This window comes from Orycteropus afer, unplaced genomic scaffold, assembly GCF_000298275.1.
Source record: "Orycteropus afer afer isolate SDZICR_OR568_19922 unplaced genomic scaffold, OryAfe1.0 scaffold00067, whole genome shotgun sequence".
Taxonomy (NCBI): Eukaryota; Metazoa; Chordata; class Mammalia; order Tubulidentata; family Orycteropodidae; genus Orycteropus; species Orycteropus afer.
Window position 1 is genome coordinate 5,330,927 of NW_006921654.1, and position 24,595 is coordinate 5,355,521.

General features: G+C 42.1%; 1 protein-coding gene across 1 annotated transcript in view; it reads left to right on the forward strand.

Moving 5' to 3' along the window:
• Positions 1-20,853, forward strand: part of TANGO6 (transport and golgi organization 6 homolog) — a 251,235-nt gene extending 230,382 nt beyond the window's left edge. The window contains exon 18 of the mRNA XM_042780884.1: positions 20,677-20,853. Coding sequence (XP_042636818.1) covers positions 20,677-20,853 — 177 coding nt within the window. The remainder of the gene's footprint in view (positions 1-20,676) is intronic.
• The last annotated feature ends 3,742 nt before the right edge of the window (positions 20,854-24,595 follow it).

Genomic DNA, 24,595 nt, shown 5'->3' on the forward strand with positions numbered 1-24,595 from the left:
CCCTGTACATAAGCAGCCCTTCTTTCTCTCATGATTGTTCTCTCCAAGGAGTGTATCTACCGGAGGTAAACGTTCAACTCATATGCCTGCCTTTGTTTGGCTGGAAACCACGGGTGTGGGTTCAATTCCAGATCTGAAGGGCAGCTAGGGGCCATAGTCTCAGTGGTTCCTCCAGGCTCTATCAGACCAGCAAACCTGGTCTCCCTTTTTTTTCCCCCTCAAATGATTTTGAGTTTTGTTCCACATTGTTTTCCCTCTCTATCCAGGATCTCCTACATAGATCCCCCTCCAACAGTGGTAGCCAGGCACCATCTAGTTCTTCCATACTCTGTTCTACCTTGCTGTCGGGTCCATTCCAACTCCTGGTGATCCCGTGTGTGTCATAGTAGAACTGTGTTCCGTAAGGTTTCAGTGGCTGGTTTTGGGAAATAGATTGCTGAACCTTTCTTCTAAGGGACTTCTGTGCTTCTGTATGGACTGAAAGCTCCAACCTTTAGATGAACAGCCAAGTGCATTAACTGTTTGCACTGCCCAGGGACTCCCATTCCACTGTGCCTTTGCTGAATAATGAGTTTATTAGGGATACCTGGGAGATTTAGATCTGCACTTTCTGTCAGCCTCAGAGTTAAGAACATCATCCACAACATGGAGAACGGGAGCCAAGTGACAGAATGAGAAAAATGTGCCTAACTATCAAGTTCTTCCAGACTTAGGTCTTTGCAGAATGACTTGTTTATCCTGAGTGTTGTAAGTTTTTACAGTATTCATAAATTCATTCCAAAAAGAATAATGAATATTTAGGACAGCAACAACTGAGTAATGTCCTACCAAGACTCACTGTCCTTTAGTTTACAACTGTAAACTCTGGCCATAATAAGAAGCTACCCGAAGACACTGAAGAGTGATCTGAATCACACAGCTTCTTATGGGGGGGGGTCAAGCTTATAGAAGAGACAGTATACAGAGTGAGCCCATTTTCTTGGGTTTCAGCCTGGGGACAAGTATGTTTGGTGAAGCATATAATGCACCAGAGTCACTGGTGGAAAAATCACAGCCTTATTGGCCTGGGGAACCAGGAAATTGAATCTGGGGAAACGACAGCTGCAGGAGAGAGGGAATCCTGGAAGGAAAAGATCCAGAGAAAGGATTCCAAATTCTTTCTGCCTGCCTCTCTGGCTGATCTCTGAACCAACCAAGATAATTGCTTGCTAAACACAAGGAGCAATACTCATTGGAGAAGAAAGCAGAATCCAGAATCTCCATCATTTAACATTCAAACTGTCTGGGATATACTACAAAGTACGCAATATATAAGAAATCAGGAAAGTAGAGTATATCTCAAGATAGAAGAAAATCAACTGAGGCCAATCTCAAAATAATCCAGATACTGCAATTATCAGATAAAGATTTTAAAGCAGCTGTTGTAGCTATATTCATTGCAATAAAAAAAATGTATGTATGTATGCTTGCAATTAATAAAGAAATATCACCAAAGTAATGTTGACAGTCAACAGGAGCCAAATGGAAGTTCTAGAACCAAAAATTACAATATCTGAAATTTAAAAAAAAAAAAAATTACTGAATAGAATTAAAAGTGGAATGGAGATGACCGAGGAATGAATAAGTAAACTTGAAGAGAGAATAATAGAAATTATCTAATGAATAATTAGGACAGCAAAATATTCGAGAACTTTGCACATGGGTTTATAGTGACCAAGCACCAGAGGTGTTTTATATGGAAACTCTTCCCCTTGCTTTTTAATATTAGAAGGTAATTTCCAGAGCATAGCCTTCTAATCCCTAATTTTAGATTATAAAAAAATAATGTATTCTGTGTTGCATTGCATTTACTCTGTCTAGTGGGAAATTAATAGTAGATTTCAGAGTTCATTATTTCAAGATGACAAAAAGCCTTAGTATCCGATAGTTTCTCAAAACTAAGAAACCTGGAAGAATCGTCAAAGAGGAAGTGTTTGGGATTAATAAATAATTACTGGCTGAATCAGGTGCTCAGCCAACCACAGGCCTCCACCCTGAAGTGACTTTTACTCTTTTTTTTTTTTTGAGTCCGTTGTTGTAATCTGATAGCGTTAACTTTTTCCTAATAACATTATGTAAAATGGCTTCACTAACATTTGTATGGTGGCAATTACTTTCCTCTTCCTCTGTGAGAGAGAAGGCAAACCGTAGCAAAAAAATTGAAATAGTTTGTATATGATCTATCATTTTTTAATTACAGGAATTATACATGGTCCATCCAGAAGATTTAGTGTATGTATCATAGGTTTACCTTGTGTCTGTCCAGACCAAATGAAGACTTGAGGAGGATATGACTTTTAATCTTTGACATAGCACAAATGTCAAGGTACAAGTAAATGGACAGACTGAATGGAAAGTTTCCTGCCTTTTATTGGTTTTTTTCTTATCCCAAAAGTTGTTTTAACAATATTTGGTGTGTTTTTTATGCTGTGTATACAGCAAATAGGCCCAGTTTCCTTCCCAGGGCTAGTTTTACAGACACTGTTCCTTTTAACAGATAGAAGATTCTGGGTAAGGAGCAAATGAAAAGAACATTTATGTGAAAAAGGACTGGGATCCAGGTAATACTAACTCCTCTGTGAACTTTGAAAAAGTGCTTTGGAGATCCCTTCCAAGGACAGAAATCAAAGCCCATTTCCCTTTCCTGGGAGCATAATTGTACAACCAGTTGACAAAGACAGCAATTCTGTTGGTCATCTACTGCTAGTCATGAGAGCCTTCACACTCCAAAAAGTCTCCATAAGTTGCTGTAGGCACTCTGGTGGTGTAGTGCCTGAGGCATTTGACTGCTAACCAGAAGGCTGGTGGTTCAAATCTCAGAAGGAGGGTTGGGCAGTCTACTTTAGTAGAGGTACTGCCTTGGAAACCCAAGGAGGGGTTGCTATGACTTGGATCCGACTTGACAGCAGTGGATTTGTTTTTTGGTTTTTTTTATGTTGCTCAAGATGCCACTGAAGCCTCAGTGAGTGCCCCTGTTGTTCCCTGCAGCAGGTGTCAGTGAGTATCCCCATCTGGCACCCAGGCAGAAGGCAATGTCCTGCTTGAAGGCCTGACAGCTTAGGTGTTTGCAGTGTTGATATTGTCAGTAATGGGCATTTAATAATAAGTTAGTATTTGTTGAATACTGTTTACAGAGAGAGAGGGCATAAAGGAATTTTGAAATAATTTTAAGTTTATAAATTGTCTCTTCCCCCCAAATGCTTCCTTCTTTGCCCACTCTTAGACCTATTTGCTATTGCTACATTTCAGTCTTAGAAGAAAAAAAGTCCTCTTCAGATTCCATAGACTTCATCCTTTTGCACTTACTCTTTCCCATCTGTTCATTATTGGGTGTCTTTAGAAGAGCCTGTTCTGTGTGGAGTTTCTCTCTCTCTCTCTCTCTCTTTCTCTCTCTCTCTTTGTTTTTCCTTTAAGAGTACTTAACCACTTCCTCTAGCATCAGGCAACCAAGAGAAACAGTGATTCTGACATGCTTACTTTGAAAGAAATTGACTCTGACACTTAAAAAAAAAAAATAAGCGAGCATGGAATAATTTTTTGGACTATTGGACATGGAGTCAAAAGACTTCAAGTTCTGGTCTTGGGAGGAAGTCTGTTAAATTCTGAAACTCATTTTCACATCTGTCCAACCTACCTGATGGAAGTGTGGCAAGAATTAGGTGGGATCATAAATTCTGCAAATTGTAAAGGTTATAAATGTAAAAGATGATGATGGTCACTATTAATTGAACAACTATGTTGTGGGAAAAGCAGAGATGGAACTAGGGATCAATAACTCCTAGAAGCCAGGACTGAAATGCTCCATATCGTCTCTACTTTTTTGTATTTTTGCTTCATTCCCATCTTCCTCCCTGTCACAGCAACATAACCAGTGACAGTGGCCCAATGTTGCATGTTCATCTAATGCTCCGGGTCACATTCTTATGCCAGATGCAAAAATTCCAGGGGAAAGACTTAATGTTCCAGCTAAAATCATGTCTCATCCCGAGATCAACCAGTTTAGCTAGCCCAGGTAGGGGGTGCAGGAGTCGTGGTTTATGTAAAAGCATGTTCAACCTCTATGAAGCCATTTGTGAAAGATGAAGTTAAAGTAAGGGCCTATGACCAGAGGACAGCCCCACAGATATCCTCAATAGTTACTTGGCCAAATCCATTTGAGGTTAGTGATAGATTTGAGGAGTACAGCAGAAAACATTAGGAGTCAGTACCTTACTATGACTGCTGAACTATAAATGCTCAACCTTTTCTAGTGATAACATAAGCGACAGTTTGGGAGCCCTAACATTTAAAACGGCTCCATTCCTGTCTTTTCTGCATAATAATTTACATAGATCTACATATGTTAGACCTTGGTTTGTTTTGCTCTTCTGCATCGCCTATAAACCCTTCGCCATCAGTTGCATTCCAACTCATAGCAACCCAGTGGGACAGACAGAACTACCCCATAGGGTTTCCAAGGCTGCAGTCTTTATGTAAGCAGACTGCCACATCTTTCTCTCACAGAGTGGCTGGTGGGTTTGAACCACTCACCTTCTGGTTAGCAGCCAAGTATTTAACCATTGTGCCAGCAAGGCCCCTTTATCTTCTGCAACAGATTTATAGTATTTTATTATAGCTTTTTCCTTATCTTTCTTATTCTGATCTAAAATGACCTAGAAAAAAATTAATTATCTTATTCGAACATTTCATTTCACAGGATTTTAGACTGTTAGAGTTGGGAAGGACCTTAGTTTTTATTAATTTCTGTATTGTGATCCAGAAGGTTTTCATTGACTGGTTTTCAGAAATAAGACAGCCCTTTCTTCATAGTCTGTCATAGCCTGGAAGTTCTGCTGAAATCTGTCTTCCATTAGTGAACCTGTTGGTATTTGAAATACTCGGGACATAGCTTCCAGCATCGTGGCAACACATTCGCCATCAGAGTATGACAGACTGACAGACCGTGGTGGGAAGGGACCTTAGAGATTATTTAATTTATGTTTCACAAAACTCTACCTTGATATACTAACCTAATGAATTGCTTCTTTGAAGTAAGGTCTTCATGGTCAAATACATTTGAAAAATGCTACATACAGCTATAGATTACCTTCTTAGCAATTCAATGCTTATTCGCCTATCAAAGAGTCTGAGAAGTCTTGCAGCAAAGGAAGCTAATGATTTCCTAAAGTGATTTACCAAGGATCCCTGTTTTCACTACAAGCATGCCAAGTAATAATGTTCCATGGAACATACTTTAGGAAATAATTCAACTTTCATATTTTATGAATGAAGAAACTAAAACTCATGAGATGACTGGTATTTGAAAGCTAATGCCAGGAAGAACTAGCACTCATTTCCATTTGTTACTGGTAGCTTACATTGGCCAAGTGCTAATGAAAGTATAATATTGTCTCCCCTCTATGTCTTACTTAATTAACTCATTCACCTAGAACTGGGATGGTCTTATTAACCAGGGTATCTTATTAGGTAACATCATTAAGATGAGTTGGAGCTCAGATTAAGCACCAGGTTGGAGAAAGTCTTCTCTGTCAGAAACTCATTTAGATGCTGTCAGACCCAGTGCATTTTAACAAATTTATTACAAGAAAGTATTTTGTAATGCCTTCTTTGCTCACCTGAAATCAAGGTCATACCTACATGCATAATTTTCACTTAATATAATGCTCAATTATAATATAAAGAAGAAATAAGAGGACAGTACCATTGCATCAAGTCATTTCTGACTCACGGTGACCCCTTGTGTTACAGAATGGAACTGCTCCGTCGGGTTCCCTTGGCTGTAATCTTCCCAGAGGCAGGTCCCCAGGCCTTTCTTCTGCAGAGCCCCTGAATGAGTTCAGACCTCCAACCTTTATGTTAGGAGTTAGCACAAACTATCGGTGCTGCCTGAGGACCTTGAAAAGGATAATTGTTTATAATAAAATGTATATTTAAATATGTAAATGTATAGGCCAAGTCGAAGACATAATACACTATTCAGTTGCTCTTACATGTAGAACCACCATGGATGTAATAGCTACAAATAAGTTGATACAAATGTCTTGTATTGGCAACTCAGATATATCATGAGTGGCATCGAGTAGCCTGATTTTCCAAAATGATAAACTCTCTTTGTAAATTTCCAAGCAAATGAAAATATTATCTTCTCTTCATTTATATGGTAATTATATTCCTGAAAAATTCAGCGTATATTGAAACCACATAAAAATACTTTTTTTGAGCATTTGCTCTATGATAGCACTTAATATATCTAAAATGCTTTCCGTCGATTAATTTATTTATTTTTCAGAATAATCCCATGTAGGTATGATTAATTTCTTTACTTTACATAGGCGAAAACAAAGCGAAGTCACTTGGCTAACAAGTAGTAAGTGGCAGAGCAACACATGAACCCAAGCAGCACAGCCACATGCCCTTAACCATGTTCCATGACTCTGTCATCTGTGGGACACAGAAACTGAATCACTAGGGCATTTTCTGTACAGGGTGTGGCTAACAGAGGGCTGCTTCAGATCCTGGAAACATGCTAGCAAAAAGAAAACAGACTGGACTACCTCCTTACAGCTTATTTACTGTCTACCTTAGAGGATCATGGAGCAAAATAGATAGGAGCGTATTTGGGACTAGCCTTGGTCCCAGTGCCCTGACGTCCATGTCCTGCCAGTGTGAATTCAGAGAGCAGACGGGAAATAACCCTAGCCTCTTTTTTGCCCTTCCTCATGTTCCACTATCTCTTGCCAAAAGCACAGTCCTTCCCTGGACTCTGCCATCCAACAACTTCCCATAATGTCCACAGAACTGAAAAAAAATAAGGGAGCAGAGAAAAACTGAAGGAGAACACTTTCAGGGCTGCCAGGCTGGGGATGAGTGTCTTGGGACTTTCCTCTTGCCCCACAGCCTGATTCGGGAATCATTTCTTCTTGTGAGAGGGATTACACTGATAATCAGATATTATCTTTGCTCCATCCTCCGAAGGGGAGAAGGGCTTCTGACTAAGTGCATTCTCCTGGGTAACGTGAGATGCCAGTCCGACCTGATGTTCTGGGGCATGTTCCAGCTCATTGCTCATCACCTAGGGTTTGTTTGCTCACAGCAAACCTGCTCCAAGGAAGTTCCCTGCTTGGTACTTAATTATAATTTAGCTACATTTATTAAAGGCTATTGTATGCCAGGCAAAGTGCTGAATTCTTTACGTTAATTATCTCACTGAATCTCCCTAACATCCCTGTGAGATGAATACCCTTTATTTTCTCTGTTTACAGATAAGAAAATAAAAGTCCAGAAAGTTTACATTGGGATGCCCAGGTCACACAGCTAGTAAAGGTAAAGCTGAGAGCAGACCCATGCTGTCTTTTTATTAGAACTGGTCTGAGGTAGTACTTGAAGAAGAGTGATCTATTACAGGTATCTTGAGACTAATCTGGGTTCCTAGTACTTTTGCTTCCTTAAGCACTGGACTTTCTCCTACTCTTTAATTCTTCCAAATTGATAGGTATTCAGCTACTCAAAGTGGTAAGGAAACTACAGCCAGAGAGGTCTTTCTGAAATGTAAGTCTGCTTACGTCCAGTCCTTAACTTGCAGTTTTTCATTGGGTTTCTGTGATGTACAAGGCCCTTCAAAATCTGAGCCCCACTTGCCTTTTGTAACTTTCTCTCCCATTCTTCCCCTCTTATGCCCTCTTTCTCCCTACTTGCTCATCTGATAAGCTTTTATTCATTTTACAAGACAATGCTTTAATCTTATACTCTTTGTGGAAGACCGTTCTTGGTTCCTCAAATAAAATTACTCCTGCTTCTCCAGGCTCTGCAGGACTTTGCATACTTAGGACTGGGTTAGATCTGGTAGTGATTTGTTTGCATGTCTGGTGTCAACAGGAAACCGTGAAGCCCTGAACACTCCACTCACTTTTCTGTTTCCAAAATCAAGCACACTGCCTTGACTTGAACATAGTAAGTGCTTAATAAATGTTTACTGAAGGAAGGAGAAATCACTTCTCTAAGAGGCATGGAACACTTCTCTTGAATTTCTTTGTACCTGCTTTTGCAATAAATAGACTTCTTAGATCTTAAACTGGAAATTCTGGGACTTCCAAGCTCTTCCGGGGTTCAGGATTTCTAAGAGCACAGGTTGTCTGAACAAGTTCTCTTTAAGAGGAAATTTTACTTCCTTACTTGGAAACTGTTACTAAAGTTTTTGTTACAGTTGGGTTGCAGACATACTGTCCCCAAATCAGCTGGGAGAAGGAGTCCTGAGGCAGAGTGACAGAATGAATATTGATGTGCAGCCAGAACCAGTCTGCATTTCAAAAATTGGCTTCTTTCCACACTATATATTTAGCTGTCAACATTTTAGCACATGTATTTCCCTTAATTCCTCCCATCTGGGCAGAGGCTTCTGCCATAACTTCAGCTAAGCTAGCAACAGAGGCAGCTGCATCCAGTTTGTCTTTCATTTTCCTACAGAACGCATGTTGGGAGCCTGTGGCTGTCTCTTTCTTCAGAACCACTCTTTGTACACATGTTTAAGAACAAAGTTTTAAAATATTTTGGGAAAAAGGTACAGTCTTAATTCTTAGATTAAAAATATTCTAACTTCCCCCTTCTGGAAAATGAAAAACTGATTATTGATAGTTAAGAAAATTCCAAGAAATATAGTAAACTACAGACTAATTCTGTCACCCTTATCATTGGCTCTTATATTTTTCATAGGCAAAGTCATGACAATGACCTTTACTTTCAAAACCATGGCGTATCTCACTGAGTCTCCTAAAAACCAAACCCATTGCCATCGATTCAGTCCCTCTTCATAGTGACCCTATAGGATGGAGTAGAACTACCTCCATAGGGTTTCCAAATCTGTAATCTTTACGAAAGCAGACTGCAACATCATTCTTTCATGGAGCAGCTGGTAGGTTCAATCATTTGGTTAGCAGCCAAGCACTTAACTACTGAACCCCCAGGGTGGTGGTTTGGTGGTTAAGAGCCTATTGGGTCTCTGAGCAATATTTTCTCCTAACATCCTGCTCTACTGCATCCTGGCTGCTTATTTGAATGAGTTAGGGAGCAAAAAAAAAAAGAAATTTTTTGAAAAGCCCTGAGCTTTTCTAACTCTTAGGTCTGAGGTGAGACCCAAGCAATTAATAGTTCTTTAGGGGATTTCAGTGTGCACTACACTAGAATGATGGCATCACAAAATCTTCACAGATGTACTTTTCTGGTGGGGGTGAGGTTCCTTTTCCCAGTCTGGGGCACACGTGCCAAGTATATATTAACGCATAATACACATCCCACCCGGGCCTCTGATGTGTCTGTGACTGGTTTTCTATGGCCTTTGGTGTGACTCTGTGTAACCTTATGCTCCTACGCATCTTACATAGAGCATTGAATTCCACTGGGCAGATGCTCTAAAGAGAACAGCCTGCCCTTCCCCTACCCATAGAGGCATGGCCAACTGAGGCCAAACCCGAGCCTCTATGGCCAGGGTAAACCTGGGGTGTCTCAGGTGGCCCAAAGGAAGCCTAAACCTTGGATCAGCCCTGAGCCCACCTGCTGCCCCCTCTCCTCCTTAGCCAGGACCCATCCAAGTAACTTTGATAGTACAGGAAAAAGATCAAATTCTGTGCATGACATCCCCCGCATATTGGATTTCCTAGTAACTGGTAACACAGTGCCTAAGGCACTTGACTGCTAACCAGAAGGCTGGCGGTTCAAACCCACCAGCCACTCCTCGGAAGGAAGATGGGGCAATCTACTTCCATAGTGATACTGCCTCGGAAACCCAAGGAGGGGTCGCAATGAGTCAGGTTGGACTTGATGGCACATAACAACAACAACAACAGTAACTGCACATGTTTGAAGGGATTGTTGAGTTAGACCAGGCAGACACTATGTGACCTTGAGCAAATCACTAACCCTCCCTAAAACGCCCTTTCCCTGATCTGTAAACTGGGGCCAGTGATACCTACCTCATAGGACTAAATGAGATAATGTGTGTGTAGGGCTTAGCACAGTCACTGAAACATGCAGTATACGGTAGTCCTGAGCCATCACCAGGAGCTGTGTAACCCCGCCCAAGCTGTGTGAAGTGTGGAAAGGCAGCTGGGCTGTCACCCTCAGCAGGGTGTCTACATGGAGAGCATCAGGGGCAAGGGACAATGAAGCCCTCTCTCCTGATGCGTGGTGACTGAGTACAGTTTGAAAGCTGGGGTTGTAATCATCCCCTAAGGACAACGCTCTCAGTCTCTCTTCCCTCAAGCAGCAGCCTGCTGCCTTTGCACACATCACGGCCATTTTTCCTGCTTTCTTTGTTCTATTTCAGTGCCTGTCGGGGTGTAGGAGAGCTACTGCCTTTCTCAGGCTGCTATTTAAAGATAGTCTGAAAGAGGCTGCCACCACTGCTACTATTGCCATGGCAGCTGTTCCTGTTCCTGCCACCGAGAGCAGTATGCAGCGCCAGTGAAGGCTGGTCTCTGACCTCTCGGAGCCCCTGGGTGACATGCTTCTGCATCAGCTAGCCTGGGGTCACACACAGAATCAGATTGCCCACTTTTTCTTTAGGGCCCTTAGCTATCCACCCCTACCAGGGCTTAACTGCTAGCTGCATCTTTGGTCTTTGCCCCCCATTGACCTGCCAGTTTGTGTCCTTGTACGTTTTTTGGCCCTTGATCAGTTAATTTGTTTTTTTTTTTTTAACTTATTTTGTTGTTGTTGAGACTATACACCAGCAATACATATGCCAATTCAACAATTTCTATATGTACCATTTTAGTGACACTGATTATATTCTTCAAATTGTGCAACCATTCTTACCCTCCTTTTCTAAATTGTCCCTCCCTCATTAACATAAGTCATTGCCCCCTAAGGGTCCTATCTAATCTTTAAAGTTTCTATTATCTCATATAGATAGCTCTTAAAAGAGCATAATGCTAAAAAAAAAAAAAAAAAAAAAATCAAACTCACTGCCATCCAGTCGATTCCAACTCATAGCGACCCCCTTTGGGTTTCCCAGGCAGTAAATCTTTATGGAAGTAGATTGCCCAGTCTTCCTGCTGTGGAGTGGCTAGTAGGTTTGAATCACCAACCTTCTGGTTAGCAGTCAAATACCTTAGGCACTACGCCACCAGAGCTCCTTGTAATGCTCAAGGCAGACATTGAACACTAAAATTAAAGTACTATATATTTGCAAATAATATGTGCCTTCTTCATTTGTTTGCCAACCATACGTGCCACTATGCCAATTTTTTTTTTACATGTTGCTATGAAAAATATAGCATAGAGCATTTATAAAAATACCTACCGCGGGGGAAGGAACAGTTGGCAGACAAACATAGAAGATTCATTATTTGTGAAAAAAAAATACAGCATTATTTGGTTTTAAGATTTCAGGGGTCATTTTTAGTTTAAGGTTTAATTATCTTAGGGCAATAGTTTTAGGGGTCTATCCAACTTTCATGGCTCCAGGAAGTCTAAATTATATAAGAATATGAAATTCTGTTCTTCATTTTCATCCTTTTGAGCAGGATATAGAATCATTCATTCAAATGTTCAGTAATAATAGGCAGACACCATCCAGTTCTTCTGGTCTCATTTGACCAATTAAATTTTTTCCCCATATTCTTCAATGAAAATCATACATGATATCTCCTCATCCCCTCTATACCCCATCTCCAGTTGGCACTTAAGGTACTGTCCTCATTTGACAGCCAGACACAATCCAGAAAGGGTAAAAATGGCACTTATCTCTAGTCTAGCAGAGAAAACGACTTTGAAAATAAAAGGCTTTTGAAAAGTACAGTAACCTCCAGTTAATAATAATGCTTCCCTAAACTTTGACATATTTGAGATTGTCCATCTGTCAGGCGTGGATAGAAATCTCTTAGACATTCCTAATAATCCTGTCTTTCTTTCTGACCCTCCCAGCACTTCCAAGGAGGTATCTCAGAAACCTGGTCTTTCTGTTTGAATTGGCCTTAATTTCTTTTTCATAGGCCCATCAAAGTAAAGGATTGCATTTTACCAGAATAGCATTTATTCTTCAGGCCAGAGCTCCCTGAATGAGGTTCAGATTGTCTGCTTCTAGTCGGCTTCCCCATTTTACTTGTTCTGCCCGTTATCGTAGAGGCTGCTCGCCGCACAGACCTCAGATTCTGGCTCCTCTCTGCTTGCCCAGCAGAATTCTCCACGGTGCTCTCAACGCTGCTGAATGGTGCGGTCACAGTGTTCCCGTTTCTCAGATAACTGCCATCCTCTGGCCCTGATAATGCACTCAGATGACATAAATCTATGCCCCCTCTTTTCGTCTCCCTCGTTCTTCTAACTCCCCTCTATTTAGTCAGGTAGCTGCCTACTCTTTTTGTGGTTTCTGCTCTCTGTTTTGTCTTTTCAGAGTTGTCCCTTCCCCTGTTTTCTCAGGTCCTTGATAGTAAATGCAGTTATCTGAATATTGGAGTAATAATAATAATCCTTTTAATTTTATATTGCTTTGTTTATGATAGCAAAATCCTGTCAGATACATCATCTCATTTGGTCGCCATAACAAATTTGTAGGATAGGCAATATACGTGTTTTATGATTCCCCCTTTTCCACAGTGAAAACCTAACCAGGCCGAGAGGCAGAATGGAGTAGAGATGGACAAACAGCATGGGCTCTGGACCTAGGCTTCCAGCGTTTCAGTCCTGTCCCACCATACTAGCTCTGTGACCTTGGGCAAATTGGGGATAATAAAAATACCTATCTCATTATATTGTTGTGAGGATTACATGAGTTAGTGTATATAAAGGAGCTCTGGTGGCATAGTGCCTAAGGTATTTGACTGCTAACCATAAGGCTGGCGGTTCAAACCCACTGCCACTCCTTGGAAGGAAGATGGGGCAATCTACTTCTATAGCGATACTGCCTCAGAAACCCAAGGAGGGGTCGCTGAGTCAAAATCGACTCGATGGCATATTACAACAACAACATTATATATAAAGTGCTGAGAACTGTAACTTCCACGTAACAGGTGCTATGTAAGGATGAACTATTCCAACTATTATTCATGCATTCATTCATCAAAGATACACTACATGCCAGAGCTACTTTGTGCCAGGCTCTGTTTTAGGCTTCAGCTTTGTAAAAGTGACAAGACCGACAGCCCTGGCCCTCATGGAGATCACAGTGTTAGTGAGGAAGACTGATAAGTCACCTCCTACTTAGCACCCACTACACGCATATCCTTATGCTTGGATCTTTGTAGACATTAACTCTGATTGTTACAACAGCCTTCAAAGAAGGCATTATTATCCACATTTTACAGAGAAGATCACTGGGGATCCTAGAGGTAAAGTACTGTAGTTTGCTCAAGATTCCCTGCCTAGTAATTGGAAATACCTAATTCACTTCACCCATTGCCTGCCTCCAGACCATTAGGTTTGAGTCTGTGTGGCTGTTTCCACCATATGCTAGTGAGCTCCTAAGGGGAGCATTGTCCCTCATCACCCAAAATACTGAGCATAGTCTCCCACAGACAGTTATACTCTGCCCCATAACTCGTCTCACCCATTCACTCTTACTTCCCTCATCCACAAAATCCTACATTGGTTTTAGCATGGAGGCACAGTAATCAAAACATGGGTTCTTGAAAGTTGGACCATAGCTTCCTGAAAGGTTCATACCACATCTGATACTGATTCCAACATGTTTTTTTAGACAGAACTAGTTGGGTTCTAGGGAATTCTCCTCTGGGCTCCTGTCTAGAGAATCTGTTTGTATAGCAGGCTAATCTCCAGTTACTAGATCAAGTTTAACTCCTTTCCTAAGAAGCTGCCCCCTGCCATTAATTTCAAATTCTAAATTCCTTGTTATTGCTCAATGCTTTTTGGGCCCAATATTTATTTCTTAGCTGCAAAGAGATGGGATTGTATAGAATTTAGTTTGTTTGTTTTTCCTTTTTTCTCCTCATCTGTTGGTTCTATAGAAGATTTAATTTTTAAGTACCATTAAGCACTTAGTTTGTTTTTTTTTTTTTTTTAATCTTTTTATATTTAGCAAACCATTTTGGCCTTGTTGTTGTTACTTGCTGTCGAGTTAGCCCCGACTCATAGTGAACCCCTCCTTGGGTTTCCGAGGCAGTATCACTACAGAAGTAGGATTGCCCTAAATATTAAGAAATTATAGGCAGAAAATCCTCCACTAGGTCATCTTTCCTGAGTTCTTGTTTCTGTAAATGTCTTGTTTCTGACCATTTGTGTTAAGTCTTGCTGATTCCACGTGATAATAACAGAAGAATGTTGTGTTGTTAGGTGCTGTTACCTTGATCCGACTCATAGTGGCGCTGTGCACAACAGAACTAGACACCACCCAGGCCTGCACCGCCCTCACTATGCTTGACGGTTCTGTGCTCGAGCCCCTCACTAGAGCCACTGTGTCAGTCCATCTCGTTGACGGCCTTCCCCTTTTTCTCTGACCCACTTCACCAAGCATGATATCCTTCTCCAGGAGCTGGTCCCTTCTAACAGCATGACCAAAGTAGGTGAGATGAATTCTGGTCAGTCTTGCTTCTAAGGAGCATTCTGGCCAGACTTCTTCCAGGACAGATTTGTTCATTCTTATGGCAGTCCAACACCACAGTTCAAAGGCATCACTTCTTCTTTGGTCTTTGTTATTCATTTTCCATATGAGGCTATTGAAGATACCATGACTTGGGTTAGGTACCTTAGTCTTCAAAAAGACATCTTTTCTCTTCAGTATTTTAAAGAGGATTTGCCCAGTGTAATAAGATGGCTGATTTCTTGATAGCTGCTTCCCTGGGTGTTGATTGTGGGTCCATGTAAAATGAAATCTTTGATAACTTCAGTCTTTTCACACACACTTCATTTATAAAATTAGGTTGAAATATAAATGTTGTTGTTAGGTGGTGTCGAGTGGGCTCCAACTCATAAGGACCCTGTGTACAACAGAATGAACCACCACCCGATTCTGTGCCAGCCTCATGATACTTGCTGTACCTGAGTCCATTGTTGCAGCCACTGTGTCAGTCCATCTTGTTGAGGCCCTTCCCCTTTCTCATTGACCCTCCACTTTACCAAGCATGATATCCTTCTCCAGGGAATGGTCCATTCTCACAACATGCCCAACGTGGGTGAGATGAAGTCTGGCCATTCTCGCTTCCAAGGTACATTCCGGCTGCACTTCAACTTTAAAAATATATTTAATATATATATTTTTAAATGTAAAGGAATCTATTCCTTAAGAAATATCTTTACTAATGGAACTTGTGTTAGCGAAGTGGTCAGATTAGAGACTATTTTTTCTTCTTCTGTTTTCCAGATATTCTAGATTGTGATTGTATTGCTTTTATAATCGAATAAATAAATAGACTTAGGAATTAAAAAGAAAGAAAGACATTTACCCTGTATTTTTTCTTTTGATCTTAACTCAAACATACAGCCACCACTGTGAGGATGTTCCTGGTCAAGCTCATTGAAAGAGTCAAGTACCCTGGTTCCCTGCTTTCCATTGACAGTGCACCTGTCTGCCTGAGGCAGTCTTTTGCTCACACTCTTCCCTTTTCAATGTGCCCTGCCTTGTCTGGTCTTTTCTAAGCCGCTTCTAACCCTAAACACTGCCCTTTTCCCTGAAGCTTCAGCTTTGCGTGCTTCAAAGATCCAGCACCTGGAGTGACTGTGTGTGTGTGATGGGGTACGGAATGCTCTAAATTCTTTTGATAGAGCACCTGAACCCAGACTGGGAATCTGCGTACTTCCTCAAGATGCCCTTCTAAGAGCTCCTCAGATGGTGAAGATCTTTATTTCAACCACTGTTGCTGTAAACCAAAACAGATCCACTCTGGATGAGATGCACCCACCCCCAGGCACACTTTCCTTGGAGAAGGCCTTCCAACAGGTCCGTTCTGATTCTTTCCCCTGCTGAGAATTTGCCATTCCACCCCAGAGTCTGCATTTTAACAAGATTGTGGCTTGTTAGGGTTCTGATTCAATATATCTGAGGTAAGAAAGCAAATTCTTAGTAGAGGGTCCAACAGGAATGAACTGGTTCAAAGCCTTGCTCTAGAGTCCTTAGGCCTTGCTGCAGTGAGGTGAAAAATAGCAATTGTGTTGAACTCTTAATTAGAGTTTTCCTCCGTGGGATTACCTATATCCTGCCCACCACAGAGGCTCCTGTGAGTAATTTACCTTTGAACTCTCCTGGTATTCAGCCACTGATCCATGGGACTTGGTGACAATCCCTAGCTGGCAGGAAGCTTTGATCCCTGGGGAGTCCAGAGGAAGTCTGTGATATGTGGGATCCCCAGAGTTACAGGGACTGGGGAGAAGCAGCACTAAGCTTGGTTGCTAAGACAGACACATTAATTAAGAAGGAGCCTTTGCTTAACACTCAGTTACCTGAAAAAGGAGATCGGGTTAGTGATAACAAGGAACTCAGTGGGCCTGTCAAGTATGAGATGGTGTTTGCACCGCACTATTGTTCTTTTCAGGACACGGCATTGCCTAGGGGAAAATTCTTACCCATACCAGGAAGGAACAGAACACCTGAACAGGATACCTCAGAACTCCCCCCACCTTTTTTTTTTATTGTGATTTGGGTGAAAATTTACATAGTAAATTCACTTCCCATATAGCAGTTCACATACATTTTGTCTCATGACACTAACTACAATTTACCCCAATGCAACAGCTCCCTTCCCACTTCTTCCTGATAGTTACCTCTTTCCTGTGTCCATCCCTCCATGCACTCCTGCCCCCTGAACTATCTCCCTGTGCATACACAGCCCTTCTTTCTCCCATGATTGTTCTCTCCAAGGTGTGTATCTACCTCAGGGATATGTTCAAGTCATATGCCTGTGTTTTGTTTTGCTGGAAGTCACAGGTGTGGGTTCAATTCCAGACCTGAAGGGCAGCTAGGGGCCATAGTCTCAGTGGTTCCACCGGGCTCTATCAGACCAGCAAACCTGCCCCCCCCCTTTTTTTTTTCCAAATGATTTTGAGTTTTGTTCCACATTGTTCTCGCTCTCTATCCAGGATCTCCTACATAGATCCCCCTCCAAGTGGTTGACAGTGGTAGCTAGGCACCATCTAGTTCTTCTGGTCTCGTAGTCTTATAGTCTGGGGATGGCATGGTGTACCAGTTGCCAGGACTAATTGTTTCCATGAATCTTTGGTTTTCTTCATTCTTCTTTGCTCTGGACCAATAGAGATCTTTGCATCTAGATGGCTGCTTGCAAGCTTTTAAGATCCCAGTTGCTACTCGTCAAAGTAGGAGGTGGAACAGTGTTTTGTGTAGTATATTATGCCAATTGAGCTTGATGTCCCCTGAGACTATGGTCCCAAGCCCACTGGTTGAACTACTCGGTCCCTCGGGGTAACTGGCTGTAACCAAGAAGTGACTACAACCTTGTCCCTTGTCAGCTCTACTATACACCTGGGAATTCTTACAGATCATACAAATACACTTATAGGACCATTGTCTGCCAACCCTATACATGGTCTTGAGTACACTCCCCACTACATAGACCTACCTAATAGTTCAGCCTGTCCACCCATCTGTCCACCTGTACACCCTTGTTTGCTTTCACTGACATTGCAATACTGTATGTGCAAAAGGAGAACTTCCCTTTTAAGAAGTAAAAGTTAACATCACTTTGAATGTTAGGAGGACCTAGCAAAAATTTCTTTAAGATACTTCTTACTGGGAGAAAGATTCCTTTGGTGGGGAGGGGAGATGACCTTGTAATAAATAGTAAAACTTTTAGAATTTCTATGCAAGAATCACTCTGAGCTATAATCTGTTGGAGAGAGTGTTAGGAAACTTATTTTTAAGCTGTGATCCACATAATAAACATGTTGGTTTGCTTGGGGTGGGGGTGAAACATTGCCATTGAGTAGATTCAGACTCATAGACCCTGTAGAAGGAAGCAGATCTGTTTGCAAGGCTGTAAATTGTTAAGGAAGCAGAGTACCACATCTTTCTCCTGAGGAACAGTTGGTGGGTTAGACTTTACAGTTGGCAGCTGAGCACTTAATCACTGCACCACCAGGGCTTCTTTTGGGTTTTGCTTAGAATCTGCATTTATTTTAGATGACTTACAGTTGAGGACTTGCTAAAGCTGCCCAAAGCCACTCTTTGCTGCTACTCTTTGATTGCAAATTTGCCCGAATAAAGGCCCTTTCACATGTTGGGGACACGTTCTTCTCCTCCCACCCACCTCCACAGACAGGATCACTTCCTTCTCTCTGCTGCCACAGGATCGTGGACATTTATCTCTTTGTGTACACATGGTGTGCATGGTGTGTGTCAGCTTACCTGGCCAGGCTACAGCAGCCAGAGGGTAGGGATTGTATATTACTCATCTTTTTATTACCAGCCACTGCCTGGGCATGAAAAAGTCCCTTAACAATAATTATTGACAGAGTGAATAATCCTGAGGTAGTAGCTGTGGGGAGTCACCCTCTTCGTGGAATTGTCTCTCATTTTCACACTGCCAGCTTTGAGGAAAGATATGATTCCTCACCTGAAGTACATTATGAAAGAGCAGTGGGGATAGTGCCACAGTTAGAGCTGGAAGCCTGGACTCGGTGACTTTGATTCCCACTGTGTCTCATCTCCCTGAGAAACCTGGGAGGTAACTCCATAGCAGAGACTGGGAGGTAACTCCATAGCAGAGACTAGGCAGCATTTCTGTGAAGTTTGCTCACAGGATTCATCTGCTCAGTGTGGTGACACTAGGTGTGGAGCCTTGAGAACTGTCTACAGGGCTGGCTCCATAATTTGTGGGGCCCAGTACAAAATCAAAGTGTGGAGTCCCTTGTTCAAAAGAAAGAACAAAGCACAGTTAAAGGTACTAAAATAGAAAACTTTTTCCTTTCTTCCATTGTCTTTCTCTCTGAACTTGTCATAGTGTTTATCATTTCCTATTTAATGTTATTCTAAGTAGAGAAAAATTAAAATGTTAAATTATTGGCATGAATTTTACCGTTCATTTTCATATTGTGCAATGCCAATTTTAATTGCAAATGTAAGGCACTTAATTCATATGTGGAAACACCGAAATTGGACAATTCGTTTCTCTAGTTTACACATGCATATGTATTTGATTCTTAGAACAGTGAAAACCACACAGAACTAACTCAGCTGTTTTTACTTCACTTTTTGATATATGCACATTCTGCCAACACTCTCTACTTTGGCTTGCTGGTGAACAGGAAAAGATTGAAAGGAACAAAAATTATGAGTTGCCCTACCCTTTTCCTACTATGTCATCATTTTCAGTGCAAATAAAAGACTAGTTAATACAGGAAAATAACACAAGTGAGAAAGAATATGAAGGGGTTCTTTGGTTGTCTGTGTTTCTTAGAATGCCGCTGCCTTATTTGCTTGAGGCAAGTTCTGTCGAGTAGAAAGTATGGCCTCTACAGGCTGCTGGTGGCTCACTTGCTTAGTCATCAACGCAACATATTTATCTCATACTCTTGCTAAACTCCCACACACTGTGAGTCCAAAGAATTCTGTGCCTATGGGCTTGGTATGCAAATGCACCAGCAAAGAATGGTGGACACACATATTGCATAATCTCCTCCACTCACACTCGCTCTGTTGTCTCCTTGGACTTCACTTACAAAACACAAGGTCAGAGCTATGAAAATGGAATCATAGTGGAAAATTTAAAAAGTAGTAGCAAGGACAACCACTCAGAACGGGATCAGAGTTGGAGATCCTGGATAGAGTGGGAGAAAAATGTGGAAGAAAACTCAAAATTATAAAAAGAGTAGGCTTGCTGGTCTGATAGAGACTGGTGAAACCCTTGAGACTATGGCCTCTAGTCACCCTTCAGGCCTAGAATTGTACCACTCTCTTGGCTTAACTTCCAGGTAAAGAATAGACCTAGAGGTGAACGACACCAGGTAGGTATGCTCATTAGAATAGTCAATCATGGGAGATCAAAAGGGCAGCATTTGTGCAGGGAGATAGCTCAGGGGGCAAGAAGGCATAGGAAAGAGGGACCCAGGGAAAAGGCAACCATAGGGAGGAAGTGGGAAGAGAGCTGTTAGATTGCAGTCAGTGTTACAAAACAAAATGTGTATGAACTGTTGAATGGCAAATTAATTTGCTCTGTAAACTTTTACCCAAGGCACAATTAAATTAAAAAAAAAAAAAAAAGTAGTAGCAGGGAAAGGCATCAGTGCTGAAGGAAATAGCCTCCTGGACTTGGTAAAATAGGAGCCTAGTCTGTGGGTGTTGCCAAGGGCTTTGTGAGGAACTGGAGATGAAAGTGCTGGTAATTGTGCTCTAGGAGCAATCCTCGTTAGACAGTGTTGCCTGTCTGCAGTGCTGAAGCCTCTGTCATGCTTTGGGACTAAAAGGAGTCTGGGATCTATACTTGGGCTAGGAGTAAAGGCCAATGTGGTAAAGTAGCAGGAGTGAATGGGAAGCCTACAGGGAGGCCTATCTTAATACAAGTGTTGGGGCTGTGAGGTAGAACCATCTCTCCCTCTATCTTCACCCTTAGACCATACATTATTGTAAGGGAGCCTGTGGGTTTCCTCACAGAACTCCTCAGACAAGAGGAGAAGGCAGTTAGGGCAAACTGAGAAATGTTGGCACAGCAGACAGATGGTCATGACAGTGTCTTTCTCACACAGGTGCTGAGGGATGTCCTCAAGGATCTCTACCACCTGCTGAAGCACGTGGTACGTTTGGAGCCTGATGACGTGGCCAGACTCCATGCCCAACTGGCCCTGGAGGAGTTGGATGAAATAATGAGAAACTTCCTGTTCCCAGCACGGAAGCTGGAGAAAAAGATCGTGGTCCTGCCATAATTAGACCTGGCTTAAAGACAAGGAGGAAGGAGAGAGGGAACAAGCAACCAGAGCAGTGCCCAGGTCTTCCAGCAGGTGGCCCCACCGCCTCTTTGGTGCTGGCAATATGGCTGACCCTGGTGGTGGCTTCATCTGGCTTCTTGTGTCTTCAGGCTGACCTTCTGAAAACATCTATTTAGCATCCAGCCTGAAGTGTGTATAGTTGAGAGAAAAAGGATTATAAATCTCATTAAGCTGCATATTTTCACTGTCCTGTAGCATTTAGAGAAGGATGCTTACCTGATGGAAGTATAATTTTAAATGGAATTTGATTAAGTGACCATTCTCTTGTGACTTGGGTAGAAGAGGTTGGCCACCCATCTGTCAGACATCTTGCCCTTGTTCCACGATGGGATTATTCTTCCATGTGATTATGAGGAGCAGGCAGAGCTGGTCGTCTTTGGCTGCTTAAGAGGCATTTCAGAGTTTAGAGATGCAGTTGGAGGTGGGGAAGGGATGGAAATTGTTAGCAAAATGGAATAAAATTATCTTGCCTGGAAAGAATAACAGGTCTGAATCTGGTCCTCTGCTATTGAGATGGGAAGCTGTGGATTGAGAAGGCTTTGATCCCCAGAAAAGAGAAGCAAGCTGGTGAATCTGCCAGAGAAGGGTAAGCCCTGTGTCTGTTCTCCTTGGCCATTTTCTTTCCCTCCCTCTGCCTCTGTCTGTAGTTGCCCTGATTATCAGGAGAAAAGAGGCACAAGCATCTCAGATAAGAGTTGGTACTCGGCATTCAGTGCTCTGCTTTTTAGAAAGATGAATGCTTACCCAGCGGGTTAGTACAAAATGCATGCATATGGATGACCTGATGCCGGGTTTAGTGAAGTAATTTCAGTTGGAGCATATGCTGTGGACTCACCTTTATTTATATATTTTGGCCGCTGCACTTTGACTGCAGTTTAAAGAGAGAACAAAAGGGAGAAACTAGCTGGCTGCTTCAGACAAGACCCCTTACTCCTAGGCTGTCAACACCTTGACAAGGCTAACCCACCGCCGTGTGATCAGTCACAGACCTTGCAGGGCTCGGTACAGAATTCTGTCACAGGTTTTATCCATACTGTCTGGGGTGATCAGTCCAAGGGAACCAAAACACAATTTCAAAAAACTCTCAGGAGACTGGGGGATCTATATATAGACATCCCCCGTTCTAGCTTCCAGGGTATTTCTCTCTGGCCTGATTTACAGGCACGTTCTTAGCTCTGAACTTTTGTGGTGAGCATCTCTTCAAAGAGATCAAATTATACACAATTAACGGATCACAAGTTAATTGTGAGCAAAGAATTAGGACAAAGGCAGTTAGACATTTTTAAGGAATATTCCCATTTAGCCAGGGCAGCTGTATTCATTTCCATTCTCCAAATCAAGGATGTCTAGAAAATCAGGAGTAGGGTTTCAGAATAGGAAGGAGTCTCCTTTGGACCAGATGAATATAAACTAAATATTCTTGTTCCTTGCTGCCTTTTAGTGAATCTTCATCCAACCTACTTCAGATAATGAGATTGAATAAGTTAGACAGTATGATTGATTTAACCTACGGTTTTATTTGCATTAAATACACTCCACTTCCAAGGACATTATCTTGATTGATCACCTTGAATAGACTGAGAAATGCTCTAGTCTGAAAACTGAGTTTCCCAGAGAGAGTCTCACAAAGCATTGTAGTCCCTTGATTTCCTTATATAAATCACTTCTTGATTTGAATTATTTGGCAAGTGGCTAAAAGCATCTATTCTTTATTGATTTTGATGGGTTCAGTTTCAAAGAGTGACTTTTCTGACCTTGTTACCAAATTCAAGGAAAGATACTTTAATCCTCATAGACGTGACAAAATTATACAATTTTTTCCAAATTATTAATTACATCTTCCAAATTGTATGTACGTACGTATGTATGTATGTGTGTATACATACATATATATATATATATATATATATATATACACACACACATATATATATATATATGAAAAATTATTGGGTTAAGATCATGAGAAATTTAAAATATTAAAAGCACAAAACTGAAAAAGAAAAAGAAGTCAGGGGCTTGAGACAGATGTCAGAAGCAATAGTGGCACTTCCCTTCAAGGTTCCTAAGGGATGTCTTGTTCTTTGCAACAGCAACATACCCGTGCTTATCTCCCTCCTTTGCCCATCTCTTCTCCTCAGAGGCCACCTTCTTCCTGATGTCCAGTCCAGTCTCCTCCCTCCATCTGTCTAACTATTGTCTTCATGGGCCTCTTACATTAAGGGAAAACCACTTGCCCTGATACCCTTCTAATGCCTGGAGGCTCATCAGCTAGACTCCACTGTATCACTTACTGCCTTTTGCTTGGCCCATCCCTCCTTATCTTTCTTTCCCTTCTTAGTCTTTTTCTCCTCCTTTCAGGCCCACTGTCTACAGCTTCCATGGCCTATGGAAAGTGGCATTGAATCAAGAGGCATGGGGAAAAAAAAAGTCCTCGAGTCAGTTCTGACTGACGGCAACCCCATGTGTGCCAGAATAGACCAGTGCTCTCTCCAAAGGGTTTTCAGTGGCAGCTTTTGGGGAAGTGGATCACCATGGCTTTGTGGTGGCTGTGGGCAGACTCAGACCTCCAGCTTTTCAGTTAGCAGCAGATATGTTAACAGAGTCATGGAGGGAGCCCCAAAGCAGTGGCTTCAGCACAACCCTAGGCTTTCTGCCCAAGCGTCAACTGCTTGTTCTGGCTAGACTTCCTAAACATTCTGGAGAGTTTCCCTCTCGGCTCTTATTTTTCTTCCTTCTTGGCACTAACTTGCCCTTCTACAAGTCCTCTGTTATTTAATCAGAAACCTCTTCCCTTTCGCTTTGCTCCTTATCACTTCTCCACACACATAACTTTCCATAATTCCTTATATCCTCTTCCTTATTTTTTGCTTCCTTTCTTGACCTCTCTTCTTCATTTTTTCTACCTTTCTGTGGCTCTGCCCACCTATCCATGTCTAAGGACCAAGGTTGTTGTTGTTGTTGTTGTTATGTGCCGTCGAGTCGGCCCCGACTCATAGCTACCCCTCCTTGGGTTTTCGAGGCAGTATCACTACGGAAGTAGGATTGCCCAACCTTCCTTCCGAGGAGTGGCTGGTGGGTTTGAACCGCCAGCCGTCTGGTTAGCAGGCAAGTGACTTAGCCACTATCACAGACTTTGGCAACTTATGGAGCACCCTACTATGTGCCAGATGCTGTGCTAGGCACTGAGGACACAGCAGTGAACAAAACAGATGAAACTCTTATCCTCAGGGAGCTTGTATGGTAATGGAGGGAGACAGACAACAAACAAGATAAAGAAAATAGAAGGCAATTAGGGATGAATGCTCTGGAGAAGGATAAAGGTGGGAAGAGGGATGAGCTGCTTATGGAGGGTGGGAGCTATATGTTTAGCTTTGTTGTCCAGGGAAGATGTCCTCACTGTGAAGTTGATATTTGAGTATAGATTGGAAGGAGGTGAAGTGGCCCTGAAGACACTGGGGAGAAAAGCATTCCAGGTAGAGGGAATGCCAAGTCCAAAGGTGCCAAGGTGGCAGTGTGGCTGGCAGGTTTGAGGAGGAGAAGGAAGGCGGTCAGTGTGGCTGGAACAGATTGAGCATGGAGAGAGAGTGGAGTGGCTGAGGTCAGAGAGGTGATGAGCAGGATCACATTGGGCCTTTTGGGCTACCCGTTGGGTGAAGGAGGGAGTCACACACCCATT